The sequence below is a fragment of the Nipponia nippon genome, unplaced genomic scaffold (assembly GCF_047370975.1).
Source record: "Nipponia nippon isolate SJK-2023a ecotype South Korea unplaced genomic scaffold, ASM4737097v1 scaffold_12, whole genome shotgun sequence".
Lineage (NCBI taxonomy): Eukaryota > Metazoa > Chordata > Aves > Pelecaniformes > Threskiornithidae > Nipponia > Nipponia nippon.
Window position 1 is genome coordinate 3,388,940 of NW_028262313.1, and position 17,925 is coordinate 3,406,864.

Here is a 17,925-nt window from a genome sequence, read left to right on the forward strand (position 1 = left end):
CAGGAATTTGCAGTGCAATGCTACAAATAAAGGACTTCGGTTAGGTCACTTAAGTCTATCAAAAGCCTTAGAGTAACTACTTTTTTCTCTCTCTTTTCTCCCTTCTATCCGGTTTCCCTCATCTTAATTTATTTCAGCAGGAAATAAATGAAAAAGCAATAGAATAAAACCTGTTATGTCTTTAACAAAATTCAGAAATTCACCTTTTTATTTAAACACAGAAGACTACTAACCAAAATTATGTGAAGGAAAAACCACCTTTCCTACTTAAGAGCTCAGAGTTTTAATACTTTTGTTGTGAGGACACTGGAATAATCTAACGTTCTGAAAAAATAATTTTAAAGTGACTGCTTTAAATACTGCTACTCATGCAGTAAACAATAGCAGTCCCTCCAATTCTTCCTGTAACTTTCATAGGTAAGAAGTGGAAGAGATTACTCAAACTCACACTATAGTTAAGAAGAACAGGACGTAGGCTTATAGTATTAACTGTTTTAAAAGGGTGCTTAAAAATAGATCCAATAATGACATTTCCCCTCCAGATTTAATTTTGCTTTTGTTGATCTAATCGTTAATCACCTCAAAGACAGAACAGTAAAATGAGTAAGACTTGTAAGTGACAGAGTTTAAGACTTCTACAAAAGAACAGAAATAAATTATTTCCCCTGTTTCATGTTGGTTTTATAAAGATGTCAGTAGACATTTGAAATGAACTCACCAGCACACCCTGGTGTACCCAGATTAAAGTATGCTGGGGTCAAAACTAAGGTGCTTGGTTTTCTCTTTTAAATGCGCGTGCACGGGGAGGGGGTGTGCGTTTGTGCACGAGCACGTATGTTTATATGTAAAAGCCAACAGGACCTACGACAGGCATTTTACTAATACATGTGCATTCTAGTCAATGATTTATGCTGCATCATAACCTTGGCTAATTTCTGAATTCAGAAACAAAGAAAGACATGAACTACCTTTAGGCAAGCTTTTCATATCAACATCGTTTTCTGAGTTTTCATTTGAAATATCTTCATTTACAGTTTCATCTAAGATTTGTTCATCATCTGATCCAACATATTTTGTTACAATTGTAGGTTTCCTGCATAGACAGAAAAAAACGCATACCGTGACAAATACTACATATTGCAATACAGGTAAGCCTGGCGCTTTGCAAGCAAAACACCATACTAATTGGGGAAACCTATGTTCTTTTTAAATTCATTTAAGACATTATGAGGTGGGATGCCCTGAGTTATTACGATAAGTAAGTTGTAGGCTAATTGTCTTGTTAGGAACAGGAATTCTCCCCTCCTATGTGAAATAAAGAGATCTACTAATAAAGTATTTTTGTTTCACAGGCTTGCTGTATTTTTTTTGTAAAATCAAGGTTTGATGTGTTTTTAAGAAGGTATGCAGGAAAGTCACACTTTTAGGAAAAAAGCCGGAATGAAACACAAGTGAATGTCTGCTCTGAAATTTTACACATCGTTCCAAGTTTAACAGGCAGCGCAAAGAGAACACACAGATATTAGCAAATGACAAAAAGCTGCTTGGCAGAAAAAAATGCTTGCAAGGAAATAAAGGAAATGCAGAAAGAAATTAAAATGCTGACTGTTGAATAAAACAACCAGTTGCCAGAATTTCACACAAACGTAATTTAGAACTGAATCCATTAAAATGAATTAATTTATTATGGCAGGGCAGGGAGAAGGAAAAAAAAGTTGAGCATAATTTGCAGTAATCTGAAAGTAATACATGAACTACTGCAGGATACTGTTTTTGTCAGTATCAGGCACAGTATGATAAATGTAGGAGTGAAAATACCTTTAGTGATAGACAGGAAAGCAAAAAACCAAGACTGTAAAAATGATATAAATGAAAGAGTTCAGCAGGACACTGGATTCAGAGTATGAGCAAGAAATTAAAGCCAAATATAAAACCATGCTTGCAAATATGGAATCAAGACAAACGGAAGAAGGAGAATGAAGGATATTATTTAATTCCAGCAGACATGATAAAATAAACAAACTCAGATAAAAAGGAGAGTGAAAAGAGATATACAATACTTTTAAAGAGCAGTAAGAAGGCAGCTGTTGAAATTGTGCATTTAGAAGAGCTCACCTATCTATACGGTATACTAGGATTTAAAAAAATCATGAAGGACAACTTGAATGAGCATCAGCTGAGAGCAAAAGATGAGAAGGAGTTTTACTAGAGGTGTCTGCTGTTACTTAGGTCACAAATAATTTGTCTCCTGTAGGTTCAAACTGGTTGGTCAACAGTCAAGTCCATACTTTTTTTAAAACAAAGAGCAAAAAAGGATTAAGCAGAGATGAAGCAAATGGCAGTTTCTGCACAGGACAACTTAACAGCGCATTTTGATTCTACAGTTCTCCCAACAGTAAGGTACATAAAGCCTTTTTTCCATGCGATCCAATTTACATTTTTGGAAGAATCCTGCATGTAGAAATAGCAAGAGTGAAGCAACAATTTTATAAACACTTTTGTCCTGAAGATACAGGATAATCTTCTTGTCTTTGTTAATAAAAATCAAGCTTTATGATCTTAACCTTTGACACTGAAAGATGGTTTGCATTTTCAGTGCACTATAAGGCATTTGTTTTACCAGCACTCGGCTAACTTGATGGATTTATACTCATGTATACTAAAAGTATCTGGCATAGTGCATGGACTTTTCTATAGTTTCATATGCCAAAAAGTGATTTTTTTTTTTTTCCCCAAACCAACCTTTTTGAACGTGATGATCCTAAGGATTTGGTTCTTTCTGAAGAACTACTGCCCTAAAAACAAGAAAAAATTAAGAAGTCAATACATTTGTGACCAAGTGACCTGTCCATAAAAACGGTTTCTTACATCAACTAGAACACATCTCGGAAGTCACCAGCACTCTTACAAAAAACCAAAAACAAACGAAAAAAAGCAGGAAAAGCATGAACAAAAAGTAACACAATTTCAGTAGTCATGCCAGCTCAGTTAAATTAAATCTATGGAGTTTCAGATCAGTAGTAAGACTCCGAGAGGTCATTATTCTTTTAAAAATAGATTTAAAAGTAGGTGTCACCAAACTCGAAGTCACTAATGTTCACTAACCTCCCTATGCACATATCTTAAAAGAAATTAAGAGAGGGCACTGTTGTAAGTTGAGACATTCAGAGAGAAACACTGCACATATCTCCAAGCACTGACTCTTCATGAAATTGAGGAAATTCTCTCCTTGCAATTCTCAGCTTGCACTACCTGCTGAAAGGTCTCTCAGCGTTCTGGAGAAGGGACTGAGAACGGCTCATGATCACTGGTCGGTCCTAATCATGAACAGTTCTGGGGCCTCCCGCTCTGTGTATCTTCGCTGCAACGTTAACTTGCATGATTAGCACATGGAAGAATGTCCTAACTCTCACATACCCACCTACCTCACATTGCTGTGCTTTTTCACTTTTTTACAATTCACCGGGATTCCGCACAGCGCAGTAGCTTATGCAGGTCTATGAACGTTTTTCCCACTACATGAAGAAACCATCATCCTTTCTGACATACAGATATGGAGGGTTCGTGGAGGCTGGCACTAGGGAGCTATCACTAGTATGCACCCAAGAACAGCCAGCAGAATGCAGACATTTGTTACCTGGCTCACGTGCCAGGAAGGGCTGGCTGGCTGTACAGGAAAACTGATTTTTTAAAGGTTTGTGCATGCATATCATAACTAGGTTTGGGCAGTATCAAATAAATACCTCCATTTACTGCAATAAAGGCAAACTAAGGCAGGACGCTGGCACCTGTGCTTTCTCTACATCTTAACAGATTGTCAAACAATGTTTTCAACAGAAGAGTAGATATTAGTAAGACATACCACATGAAAAATGTCTTTGATGCACATAACACACATATAGAAGAACTTTGCTCATGTTTAATAAAGATCCTGTATCTCTATCCTTTTTTCTTTTTTAAAAAAAGGAAGCATATTTGCCTAAAAGGACAACTAAGTACCTACTGTTATCTGAGTAACAGGGTGTAAGTATAAATACAAGGTAGAGACCTATTCTTTCAAACCAAAACCAAGAGCCTGTTTACACATAAGCCAAAGAACAGAATAAGGATAAAAGAATATTAACCAAATTTCTTTAAAAAGAAAAACTCGCTTTGCAATATACTCCATCTGAATCAATTAACAACACTTCGCATTTCTTAACAAAAACGCAATCGCATACCTCAGGTAAGTAAAACCTAACTCTCTAAACTGTGTTAGAGACATTTTTCCCAGGAATTATTGTGCATCAGGAGGACAATGAAGTTTCCCAAGTAAATTTGTGTATTTCAGTAATTTAGAAATAAAAAAGGGGGGCTGGTGTGTGTGGGGAAACAGGATTGTTTGCATATGCCTAAATCAAAGTGAGTATCATTCAAAATTATAAATTTAATTTAAAATTTATTTTAAAATATTTTACAGCTTATGTTTCTATTCAGCAGATATGATGACATTTACTGCATGGTTCTGACAATATTCTTTAAGTATTTATTATAAAAGCAATAAAGTGAACTCAGCATTTCCTATACTAGCCGTTCTGCACTAGTCATGCAACTGAAATTCAAAAGCTTTTTTATTCCTACCTCTTCTCTATTGTTCTCCATTGAAGTTGGACTACTTTTAGGTTCTCTGCTTTTACCTATGGAGAGAAATTAAAGGAATCCATTGAAATGCAAGAAATATTAAAACTTCTTCATGTTGTATGTCATAGCATTGTCTATGTTTCACCAACACGAATAAAGATGGCTGTATGACTTTCAGAGACAAACCGTTGCACCACAAAACACAGTCCACTGTATGGCATAAATGTTACAGAAACCATTTAGGAATGACTTTCAGTTAAGTCGCTGATAGGCTGAAAGACAGCCTTCCCATTGGTGAAGAAATACTGAAGAAATGGAAGTGCAACTGTATATGCAGAAATAAGATAGATAGTGCATTTTTTTAATCCGAAAGAAGTTACTTTAAGTATTTTCTCTTACGCATCTTGACATTAAAAACACAATATTAAATCTGGGATCATGGAACCAGACAAAAATCCCATTTGATACAGGGTACGATAGAGAATTCCCATTTCTCAATCTTGGGAACTGTGGAACATAAAACCTGAAGACACGCGACCTATTAATATCTGTTCCATCCACCAGTCCAGGTAATGGAAGGGAAAGTTTCAAGTTCAGTAACTCAATGATACTTGCATGAAGTTGCTCAGAAGGCTTAGTAATAGCAGTATTTTAATAGATGCACTACTGAGAAACATGCAAGTAAAGTGGTAGTATAATTACAGGATACGCATCATGACCATTTGTGATTTTAACACGAGACTGCTAGCACTGCAACTTACTGTGGCCTTACGCTTCAGTTTGGGGAAAAACAAACAAACAATTTTCTTTTACACTTTAAAAAAATTAAATCACTTTGATTAGAAAATTTAATGCTGGGTATTTGGCCTAGGCTGAATTGTTTGTGCAAATTTCAGCCAAAATTATCCAGACTTTTCTGCGTGTGAAGCTAAGGTAGGTGGGAATAAAAAATGGAAACATAGTTTTTGGCCCTTTTAAGTACCTGAAATTTCTTCTTTGAACTATTACAGGCATTCCCCCATTCTGAGTAAAGAACCTGAAATTTGACACTTCTTCTGGAGACTAGAGACTGCCCACCTTCTTCTCTCGACCAATTTTACCCAAGTGATAAATCCATGGGAAATACCAGTTTGCACCTGTTCAGTAGAGATTTCTTTGATTCTGGTGGTTACAATGTCTGTAGATTCTGCATTCAGACCACACATGCGCCATTCCCAAAAGCAACTGACCATACTCCATCATCAGTTTCTACGTGTGACCAGACTGTACACGTGTCACCCCCACAGAATGGCCGAGCCTGCTGCATCCCCTCACAGCTCCTAGCGCTGACCCAGCTGCACGTGCTCCGGCCACTTCAGGGCTATGGGAACGCAGGATTTCCCCTGTGACTGCTGCTCCAGGGCAGGGGCTGGCCACTTGAAACAAGAGCAGGAGGTCAGTCCCACCTACGCTCTCAGGGATTCTGCTGGCACCCACGAATGTAGAGGAGGGAAAACATCCAATTCCAATGCAGACAGGATAAAGAAACATTATTAAGGCTGTAAAATCAAGTACTCAAAAATTAAGAAAAGGCAGAATGAAAGTTACCAGTGCCATTTCACTTTACTTGTCATTCCTAGCACATAAGCATTATGGTGCAGTTCAGCTCCACAGCAATGCACAAGATGGAAGTGCTCAGCGAGCAACTCCTTCATATTTTAATTGACCTGTGTGCGTGGGAGGGACATGTTCCAGCTCTCTTGAGCCACGCTTAACCTTCTTCATCATCTCCCTCCTCACAACGCTCTACCTAGTAGTTCACATATCCTCTAAATGCTGGAACAAAACAAGTTCCATTACTATATAAACCGGATTCAGCCCCGATCACGTCTATCACTGGTACACTGAATGAGCATCCTGTGGATTAAAAAAAACCCCAAAAACCAAACCACACAGGACAGTTGCTGAAGACGCTATCATTATTCACAGAAAGTTGGGAGGGGAGGTAAATTTGCACAGTTAATTCTGGCATTTCCTAATATTTAAGTGTTTAATTCTTGACTTTTCAACTTTAATATCTCCTTTTTTAAGAAATAAAATCTGAGATCTCAGAAACAACATCGAAACCTGTCTGCTCTTAATTTGTAAGTATACCCCTGTTTCAAAGTAAATCTGTGTTTTAAGGCAAGGAGCCAAATTCTACTTCATAACTACACAGGATAAAGGGAAAAGATTTCTCTCCTCGCATGCTCCTCAGCAAAATTTCACTTTGAGATGCATCTACATCACAGTTTAGTTTATTATTCTGTTGCAGTAGCACATAAATAATTTCTTTTTCCTATGTTAACAGTTCAGTTTGATGCTGACAAAAGGAGGTTAGCACCACATGGCAGCAGATTCTCTCTCAAGACAAAACATTAAAAGATAATAACTGCACACCAGAAAACCCACGTAAGTTTATTACTTAGGACAACAGCAGTTTGAAAATAAACTCCGTAACACAGCCAACACACTCTCATTCTCCTGTACTCTATCACTTCAGCACAACTTTTAGCTCATTAAACAGTAGAGACTGAAAAGTTTTGCACCTGTATCCAGTCCTAGTTAAACTAGGAAACAGATTTAATCTTGTTAAATTTGGAAACAAATTTCATTCAGTACTGCTATGAAATAATTTCACTTTTTATGACTGTAATCAAAACAAAGTGTTTAAAATTCGTTACCTTTTTCTAACTTCTAAGTAAAAATTTCTAATACCAAATTTGACCTAGTGTGGGACTCAAGGTTTTTCAGAAGTATTACTTTGTTTTCAAATGTCTCCAGATTACATGTAGAAATCTTTTTCAAGTAATTACGAAAGCGTAATCTCCAGAACTTCTTCCACAACCACGAGGACTGCTTTACTTCAGCAGAAAAAAACAAGATACTGCACTTACACATTCAGGAAAACTGAACAAGGAACCCCTACCACAGCAAATACATGCATGTTTGCCATCCCACGTCTCATGGAAGGTAAATTACCAGTAGGATTAGCTTTTTTTCACATTTAGAAAAGATTCCCAACGGAAAGAAATATTGTATCAAAGGCCTATTGTATATTTATTAAGATACCACCACTTAAATCACATTAGGACTTTGCATAACTGCCCCAGTGAAGTGAAGTAACAACACAAAGTTATTTGACTTTAGAATCATATATATATATTGAAAATAAAAACATAAAATGTCTTTTTACCTATGGTTTTGTTTTTAGATAATGCTGGAGGAGAGTTTGCGTCCTCAGATTCTTCCGATGACTGAGCCAGGAAGTCATGAAGTTTCTGCACCAATGTATTCAACTTACTTTCACTGTTAAAATACAAGTAAAACTTGAAGTTACCTATATATCTAATTTAGCAAGCTTGAAAGAAATTATGTTTAATCATAATTAATACACACCTACAAAAGAAGCTCAGTTATTGCTTAACATTTGTTTCTGCAAGAGAATATCAAAGTAAATAAAACCCATACAATTTTGTTAAACCTGGAGTGAAATAGGTGCAGCCTTATTGACAAAAACGCACTAAGGACTCTGTTAACAGTAATAATAAAAAGTCTATTTTAAATAGTTTTTACTGTTTAAAATTATTTACAAAATTCAAGGATGTCTGAGTGGTAATACTGCTATGACACGAAGATAGCAAAAAATGAATTTAAGATTCTACTTTGTCAAAAGCTGACCAAAAAAAAAAAAAAATCTTTATTTTATTACCAAAAATGCAACCTTTGGGCATATAAAACCCTAGAAATAATAGGAAAATTTCACCTACAACCTTAGAAACAAACAGGTCCACTGAGTATGACAGATCTACATGCTTATGCAAAGGTTATATTAAATCAGCCACATCGATATACACTGTGTATCCTGTATTAATTTTGTCAAAAAACAACCATGGAGGATCAGACCATTTCTTGATCTGTTTGTATGAGTATTCATAATTAATTTATAAAAAAGTAGTACCCTGGAAATTGTCACTAGGCAGTTTTAGACACCAGGAACTGTTAGTCTTGTATATATACTCATTACAGTAAAAAGGTAACACTTTTATCCTATGCTTTCGTTAAAAAGCTATACTGCTTCATAATCTACATATTATTCCCTCTCATTTTACGTTGTTTATTTCAGATTTTCTCCTCCCAAAGCTTCTACAATTTCCTGAGACAAGTGCCTTTTTCTAGCCGCATGCGCGCTGACTGAGGCCACGGGCAGTCACCCTTCCAGCCCCCCTGTACCAAAAGTTACCGCTCTCAGCTGTTTGTCACTGCTGCCCTCCCAGACGGACGCTATCAGTCCTCCAGAATCTGCCAGCTGACATGTCTGAGTCATTGCTCCTTATCTGCTACCAGATACGGGTTTTCAAACTGCTGAACTCATAGGTTAACCCAGTTAAAGCATACAGGCTTCCATCCTTTTCACTTTTTATCTCCCCCCCATTACTTTCAAAATAGTCTTTTGACAGCACGAAGGAATAAGATTTTCTGTCCCTGTTTTACAGGTTGTAGGGACTTTTGAATATTTATCAGAAGCTCAATCCACTCGCCTTTACCATCTCTACTATTTCTCTGAACACATCAATTTATTAACTTCTGACTTTCAATTTAACTGTTATTGCTAAAAAATAAAATCACCTGTGTCATGAGAAGGACATGCAGGTGAGCACTCTCTTGAGCAATGAGTGAAAGGGTATCATCACATTAATGCAAATGACTATTTAAACCAGTGAAAATAACCACATATAAAACAACATAAAACATCCATTAAAAAAAAAAATCTGTAATTTCTTTAAATCTTCTGAAGTACTCAAAATAACACAAACTAGCACTTTGTAATGGGAAGATTTTCTGCATGAGTAAAGGACACTTTTCTTTTGAGACTACATGCATACCATCAATCACTTGAGCAACTTTGAAGGAGCGTAACAAAGCCTGTTTTACTCTCGAGTGTATCTTAAAATTTTTCTCTCAATCTGTCTAAAAGTCTTTCCCTCTAATTACTGGACTCATGCTGCTACAAAACTGCCAGTCCCTAAACCTGGGCTTCCCTTTTTGTCATGGATGGAGGGCATACTTGGAAAACATTACAGAAAATGGTAATGGTACACTTCAGTTTTAACAGATTGCATGCTCTACATAAAAAGGAAATTCAATGACAATTTATTCACATTAAGTTAAAAAAAAAAAATTCAAGAGTTGTTCAGAATTATTTGATAGTAAAAGTACATAAAAAGATTTTATATCTATTCCAGATGGTCTGAAGAACTAATGCACATTTAGAAAGGCCGCAGGAAAGTACGGTTTTGGTAGTAAAAACAAAAAAACCCACATGTGGAATTCTGCTCATTTAGTTTATAAATAACTTGTTTTGGTAACAGCACTTTAGAAAAGAAAATGGGAACTACAGATGAGTTATAATATTATTGTTCTCAATACAAAACATTCAGAATAGCATGCCTCTTTGTGACTAACACTTGGAATATTATCTACGACCATTTATTAACTCTTAGCCTAACTAGCCTAAAATCATCGTTTTCAGAGCAAAATGTTCACGCTGACAAACAACAACCAAAAAAAAAAATCTACAAAGTAATACTAAGAAGTCTTCTCAACTTGTTTTTCCTCTTGATTATTCAGCATTTTGTACCATAAGCCTGTATTAAGGAATACGAGGTCAAATGTAAGTAAAGGTGTTACACTTACTATACTTCACCACAAAGAAATTTTAATTTAGGGCAACGCTTTACCTGTTTTTGTACAAAAGTGATTTTATGTCGTGCATTTATAGGTGAGAACGTATTATCTGTAATCTTTTTTAAAGCTTCTACTGCAAAATCCTTATTCTTTGTAATATATTAATAGACCATCCACTATTAAATTGAGCACAACCTATAAAATGTGTATTTTTTTAAAAAACATAGGAGCCTAAACATTTAGAACCCTCTCAGAAGCACTAAGTGAAGCAAACAGTCTCCCTCTACCATACAGCAACAGTCCCTACTCTATTTACTAGTGTTTTCAGGCTTGCATATTCTAAGCAAATGGCTTCACCATCAGTCTAGAGCTATTTCAACACTGTTTAGCCTAATTAAAACAGGAATGAAAGGAAAGGTGCCCTACTATTATTGGTTTGGCCACGAACCTCATTTGTGACCTTGGGAAACTATCTTATAAGAATACCATTTCTTACCTAAATTCAGAACAAGCGCTGTAATCTTAAATGGTAAATGCCTGGCTCTTACTAGGATAAAAAAAAAGTACACATTAGGCACACCACATACTAGACTAAATGATTCTACAAACCAATACAATATATAAGAAGAAAATGAAGGGGTAAGTGGTGTCCTAATCTAGACACAACGTACTTAATTCAGTCTGGCTGTTGACTGCTCTCCCCTTGTATGTGCATACCTGTACTGTATTTGCGTGGCAAGGTTTTGGTAGCGGGGGGCTACAGGGGTGGCTTCTCTGAGAAGCTGCCAGAAGCTTCCCCTGTGTCCGACAAGTCCTGAAGGACTGCACCCCGTGGAAGGGACCCACGCTGGAGCAGTTCGTGAAGAGCTCCAGCCCATGGGAAGGACCCATGCTGGAAAAGTTCATGGAGGACTGTCTGCTGTGGGAGGGACCCCACGCTGGAGCAGGGGAAGAGTGTGAGGAGTCCTCCTGCTGAGGAGGAAGGAGCGGCAGAGACAGCGTGCGATGAATTGACTGCAACCCCCGTTCCCCGTCCCCCTGTGCCGCTGGAAGGGAGGAGGTAGAGAAAATCGGGAGTGAAGTTGAGCCTGAGAAGAAGTGAGGAGTGGGGGGGGAAGGTGTTTTAAGATTTGGTTTTATTTCTCATTACCCTACTCTGATTAGATTGGCAATAAATTAAATTGATTTCCCCAAATCAAGTTTGTTTTCCCCATGATGGTAATTGCTGAGTGATCTCCCTGCCCTTATCTCAACCCGCGAGCCTTTCGTTGGATTTTCTCTCCCCTGTCCAGCTGAGGAGGGGAGTGAGAGAGCGGCTTGGTGGGCACCTGGTGTCCAGCCAGGTCAACCCACCACATTACTTCATCGCCTGTGTCAGCTAATGATCATGCCTCTGCAAAGTGAGTCAAATCACCTTGGACAAATAAAATTTTAAGGGCAGTTTTCATTTGGATCCAACTTGCCACACATTCACATGATCATCCTCTCTGATGGCAGGTGAGGTGCTGAAAATTCATAGCCAGGGCAGGGGAAAGAGCAGGGCTGCCCATTTCAGCAGCAAACCCGGGCCACGTTGGATTATACTGCGAAACTGCACTGGAAAAACCTTGTTATTGTGCTCAGTTTCTATCTACTTACTTCAGACACTTCAAAAATGTAGGTGGGGAATGTCCCAGTTATTGTCAACATCTGGAAGAATAGTTTTAGAACTGTATTTTCTTTAAACAAATTAATTTCTCATTCTTCCACAGGATCCTACCAAGTTTTAGTCTAAATAAGTGCGCCCATCTGAATTTCAAGTGGCTCCTGAAAGCCAGTGAAACAGGAGTGCTTCCCAGCTTTCCAGCTATCTCAATGTTGACAAACACGCTTTTGCAAAATTTTTCCTATCTTAAGTACTCACCTTCCTTAAGTTCAACACTTGTCTAAAATTTTTCTATGTTTAAACTTTTAAAGTAGTTCAAGGGCACAAGTTTTTTAATTTAATCTTTACAGTTGCTTCAGGTTAAGTCCCAATCATTTTTCACTTTTGAAGTGCAATGAAATACTGCAGAACAAGTATTAAGCAAAGTTAAAGACTCCTTAGGAAAAAAAAATTAAAGAAAAATAAAACCAGATGGGCTTTTAAACGGCCGGTCTGTAGACTCCCATCCTCTGCTTCAGACTGTATCCCTATGTGAATACCATAAATCTGAGAGTCCACAGCAAAATCTGAATATTTTAATTATAACAGTGGGAAGAGGAAGGGCAAGAACTGACTATGTCTGCCCTAGAACACAGGAAGCTTTAGTGCTGATGACCCAATATCCATGCTACATACATTTCAGGAATTCAAACTAGGTGTAGCCTGGTTCTGCAGACTGAACAAGCACTAGCACTTGGAGCACATCAAGAATGCTGGAGCACATCCTGCAGCTTAGTTCCACCTGGAAGGAATCCAGTTTGTGCACCCCAAGCCCCCCCCGCATTATCAACAAAACTGAACGAGCAAGGACAATCCGGAGACTTTTTTCAAAAATGCATGTCTTAGTTCAGATGCTAACATGGATGCACCCAAAGTTCTGAAGGAGATCACAAGATATTTTTCCACAGCATTTCTATGTCTAATGTGTTACAAACATAATCTTTTAAAATTACTCTTTTATAGTAAATAAAGCTGAAATTGATGTAATTTAATTAAACATACAATTGCAAAACTGCTAGTAGGCATCCTTCCCCCCCAAAATGTGTAATTTCCTTTCATACTACCTAAGCCTTGATATAATTGGGCCAGTATTCTGTCACCTGCAAATCTTCATAAAAGTTTTTCCTGATAAGAAGGAAAAGTGTTAGACTTACCCCAATTCAAAGATTTCAGTTACAAGAGCAGAACCTACACAGTCGTTTCATACGAAACGTGTCAATATTGTGGCTGAACACACATGAATGAAATAGCTTAAGACTGTTGGAAAGAGTGAAATATGGCAAAACCTACAACAGAAGTTGTTTATTTTCTCATCCCTAATCAGAAAAGGAGTGAACACACCTGCAATACCCTAAGAAGCCCACCCCTCTCAGAAAAAATACATAACCAGAAAATAAAATTGGCCCACCATTGTATCAGTTGAACAAGCAAAAGAATATGGTTTTATAAAGGTGGGGAAACAGAGCACTTCTATCCTAGTGGTTGTTTAACTCACAATGGTTTTCCAAGGGCAAAGCAACATGATACCGTATAGCCAATATCAGATTAATATTCTATAACTTATTTATACTGATATACCAATTACGCCAAAACAAGTGAGGCTTTACAATCAGGATTCACACAATCCGTTCAAGTTGGCATGACCCAGCTCTACTGCCGAAGGACGCAAACCCTCATGTCCCAACACACACACCTGAGCCAGCCACACTCTCAGTTCTCTCCTTTCTCCTCCACTTCAGTCCAAGTATTTGTTTTGACCTATGCACGGAAGCTGATCCATACTAAAAGTAGCCATTTCTTCTACTGAATGTGGATAATTTCCCTAAGCTCACTGCTCCTTGATAGGAATGTTTCTGCAAGCAGAGGTGATAACAGTCTGAGCTGGGAAGGCAGGGACTGTAACTTCAGTGGCAGCAATATGCTATGTGAGCTTAAACTACCAGGCAGCAGCAAAATTAGAGTTGGTCAGGTAAATGACACGAAGAAGAAAAAAAGGAGAGTCGATGACCTTTGGAAGAAGGGGCAGGTAACTCAAGAGGACTACAAGGATATCGTGAGGTTATGCGGGGAGAAAATTAGAAAGGCCAAAGCCTAGCTGGAACTTAATCTGGCTACTACCATAAAAGACAATAAAAAATGTTTCTATAAATACATCAGCAACAAAAGGAGGGCTAAGGAGAATCTCCATCCTTTATTGGATGCAGGGGATAACAGAGTAACAAAGGATGAGGAAAAGGCTGAGGTACTTAATGCCTTCTTTGCCTCAGCCTTTAATAGTCAGACCAGTTGTTCTCGGGGTACCCAGCCCCCTGAGCTGGAAGACAGGGTCAGGGAGCAGAATGAAGCCCCCATAATCCCAGGGGAAATGGTCAGCGACCTGCTGCACCATGTAGACATCCACAGGTCTATGGGGCCGGGTGGGATCCACCCAAGGGCACTGAGGGAGCTGGCAGAGGTGCTCACCAAGCCACTTGCCATCATCCATCAGCAGTCCTGGCTCACCGGGGAGGTCCTAGTCGACTGGAGGTAGTAAATGTGATGCCCATCTACAGGAAGGGCCAGAGGGAGGATCCGGGGAACTACAGGCCTGTCACCCTGACCTCAGTGCCAGGGAAGGTCATGGAGCAGATCATCCTGAGTGCCATCATGTGGCTCATACAGGACAACCGGGGGATCAGGCCCAGTCAGCATGGGTTTATGAAAGGCAGGTCCTGCTTGACTGACCTGATCTCCTATGACAAGGTGACCCACTTAGTGGATGAGGGGAAGGCTGTGGATGTTGTGTACCTAGACTTTAGTAAAGCCTTTGACACCATTTCCCACAGCATTCTCCTGGAGAAACTGGCTGCTCATGGCTTGGATGGGCGTACTCTTTGCTGGGTAAAAAACTGGCTGGATGGCCGGGCCCAAAGAGTGGTGGTCAATGGAGTTAAACCCAGTTGGCAGCCGGTCACAGCTGGTGTTCCCCAGGGCTCAGTACTGGGGCCGGTCCTGTTCAATGTCTTTATCAATGATCTGGTCGAGGGGATCGAGTGCACCCTCAGGACATTTGCAGATGACACCAAGTTGGGCTGGAGTGTTGACCTGCTGGAGGGTAGCAAGCCTCTGCAGAGGGACCTGGACAGGCCGGATTGATGGGCTGAGGCCAACTGGTTGAGGTTCAACAAGGCTCAGGGCCGGGTCCTGCACTTGGGTCACAACAACCCCATGCAACGCTACAGGCTGGGGGAAGAGTGGCTGGAGAGCTGCCTGGCAGAAAAGAACCTTGGGGTGTTGGTCGACAGCCAGCTGAATATGAGCCAGCGGTGTGCCCAGGACAGCTACAGGAGGTCACCCAGAAATATGTCCAGTCACATTCTGAGTACCTCCACAGATGGAGGCTCCACAATCTCTCTGGATGACCTGCTCCAGTGTTTGACCATTCTCACAGTAAAAAAGTTCTCTTGTGTTTAGATGGAATTGTACCACATTAAACTTATTGAATCAGATACAGCCAGAAAATAGCTGAATACCAAAGCTCTCTCTGAAAAGAGATGTAGGCATCTAGCACTTCATTAAACTCAGAGATTCTATGCTTAAGACTTCGTTAACACAGATTCACTCTTTTACTTTGTTTAGAACTGACTTTAAATCCACAGGGTCTTAATCAAGTGATACCTAGTACAGGTGAAGACACTCGATGATGTGGATGAAGTAACTTTGGAGCTTAAGTACAGCATAACAGGTTCATACAAGTAAACAGAATTATTTCCTCCAGACACACAAGGGGAATGAGAAAGCAATGGTTCAAAGTCACTAAGAGACCCTTTATTCTGTTCAAGGAAGATTACACAATTTCTTTTTACTGAGATGGTATCCAAACAACCATATCAGGATTTGGCTGAGAGTTACTGTGCTTCACTAAAAAGTAAAAATTCTTTGTTTTTTAACCTGTTTCTTTAACGGGAGCTTAAAAAAAGAAGGGCAAAAAAAAAGCTAAGACAAACAATTGCATTGTTAGGTTGGCTTGAATGCCACACAGAAGTCTGTAACTTCAATAACAAAATAATCTGCAACCTGAAGAATACTGACTGAAGTCAACCCCTTGAAACTCTAAATACAGTATTTTCACCTTTATGAGACAAATATCCTAGCAAATATTAATTCAGGAAAGGAAGCTCAAACTAGCATATATAACATACAAAATAGAAAGTTGTATTTAAAAAGCTTAAACATGCTTTGTTTAAAGGGAAAGCAGGGCTCCACGTCCTATAGCATCATTCCGCTCTAACCCTACAAATGCCTTCTCTTTTGCTCCATTTGCCTTCTGCTTCCCGGAGTTTATCACAGACTCTCAACAAGACATGATTCACTACAAACTCTGTCAAAGAATTAAAGCGTGTCCCTTCTAGTCTCCCAGATATTCCCAGTCAGGTTTGCCACAGGTTTTAAGGGTTGTAGCCCATCTGAAGCGTAGTTTTTATTTTACAAGATAAAAGTCATCTCCGTTTGCCCCACTGTCAGTCCTGAATTTATTGCCTAATTTTTTCGTTTTTGCTTCACACGACAGATTTATTTGCCCAACAAGGCTTCTACAGCTGAACCTATTAAGGGCTACAGTTGGACCTACTAAGACAGAAATTCCTACAACTGCGCAGCTTTCAGACTTGCAAATAAACTGCCTAAATAGCACTAAAGTTGACACTGGTCAACCACCTGTGTAATCAAGTACTTGATTTTTTCAAGGTTTCACTCCTTTCTAAAATTAAAAAAAATCAACATCAATCAGTCCATCATCCATCTTGAACGACAACTGCCTGGTGGTTAGATATTGTAACAAATTATGAAAGCTTTATACTTTTCCTTTAGTAAATCAGGGCACTTCACCTACCATCTTTTAAAGTAAATATAAAACCTCCCATTATATTTGGCACTGAATTTCTACAATTTCTTCTTTCCCCTCCTGACTCACCACTGGAACAACCTGCCACTGACCTATCCATGAACTGATTCATGTTTCCAAATCACCTGCAGGCACAAGCTGAGCTCCAGTGATATGAAATGCGATTTCATGACGTTCAGCAGTATCCTTGGGCTTTTCTGCTTATAAAGACACATCTACAATCCAATCTAAAAAACACACTTTGTCACAGACTGCAGGCATTTGTTTTTATGGTGAACACAGCACTTTTTAGTATTATTTTTCATATTTACTTCTGGTGAGGTATATCCACATAAAAAGCACTAACTTTTCCTCCCTTCAAGCAGAGGGTGCAAGCGCTCAATTACAATGGAACTGGGAAATTCAGGTTTCCACAATGTTAAGGCCATCCTTAACACTGGCCATCCCATGCAAAAATGGTATTATACACCCTTTGTCACACCTAATTATTTCATAGAAAATGAAGATACCTTCAGTTAAGCCCTATAAAGAACCTGACACAAAGTTTACAAAACCCTAACAGAGACGGCATTGTACTAAAACAGAAATAATGAAGTCACTGCAGTAAGTTCCTCTCAGAAAATTTCATTTAAGTAGTGCAAACACATCGGCTCTGGGGCACACCTGGCACAGAAGACGACAGCCAGCCTAAAGTTTTACTCTTCTTGGGGGAAGAGTCAAAGAATCTGCTTATGCCCATTCCACGTAATTGTGTGAAAGATGAATATGCAAGACTGCTATTGACTTATTTCCAATTACATTACTGTGGCATTATATGACATGCCTCAAACAACCCTGTAATATCACTCAGAACAAAGACATTCAAGTGACTCAAAAATTCAGAAAATTTAACAAAAATGTTAAGACGAAGTTACCAAAATATCCTACTGAAAGCTGAAAAGTCTACACTACATAAAAAAAAAAAAGTGAAGTTTATTTTGCCAACTTAGAAAAAAATTGTACCACTACATTGACTAGCAGATGGTTCAAGTGA

At 38.8% G+C, this 17,925-nt stretch overlaps 1 protein-coding gene across 15 annotated transcripts in view; it reads right to left on the bottom strand.

Annotated features, from left to right (window-relative positions):
* Positions 1-17,925, bottom strand: part of ATRX (ATRX chromatin remodeler) — an 89,057-nt gene that overhangs the window by 68,073 nt on the left and 3,059 nt on the right. For 10 of the 15 annotated variants that reach the window (XR_015702527.1, XR_015702528.1, XR_015702529.1 and 7 more), the window contains 4 exons: positions 7,835-7,947; positions 4,621-4,676; positions 2,743-2,795; positions 969-1,093 (listed from right to left, as the gene is read on the bottom strand). The exons of 1 other annotated variant lie outside the window; for it this stretch is intronic. Coding sequence is in view for 10 of the 14 variants with exons in the window: in XM_087748413.1 (XP_087604539.1) it covers positions 969-1,093; positions 2,743-2,795; positions 4,621-4,676; positions 7,835-7,947 (347 nt within the window). In the remaining 4 variants the exon portion in view is untranslated. Of the gene's footprint in view, positions 1-968; positions 1,094-2,742; positions 2,796-4,620; positions 4,677-5,602; positions 5,678-5,756; positions 5,788-5,849; positions 5,927-7,834; positions 7,948-17,925 lie in introns of those variants that run through there. 4 more of the 15 variants (XM_087748408.1, XM_087748410.1, XM_087748411.1 and 1 more) reach the window with 4 other exon arrangements.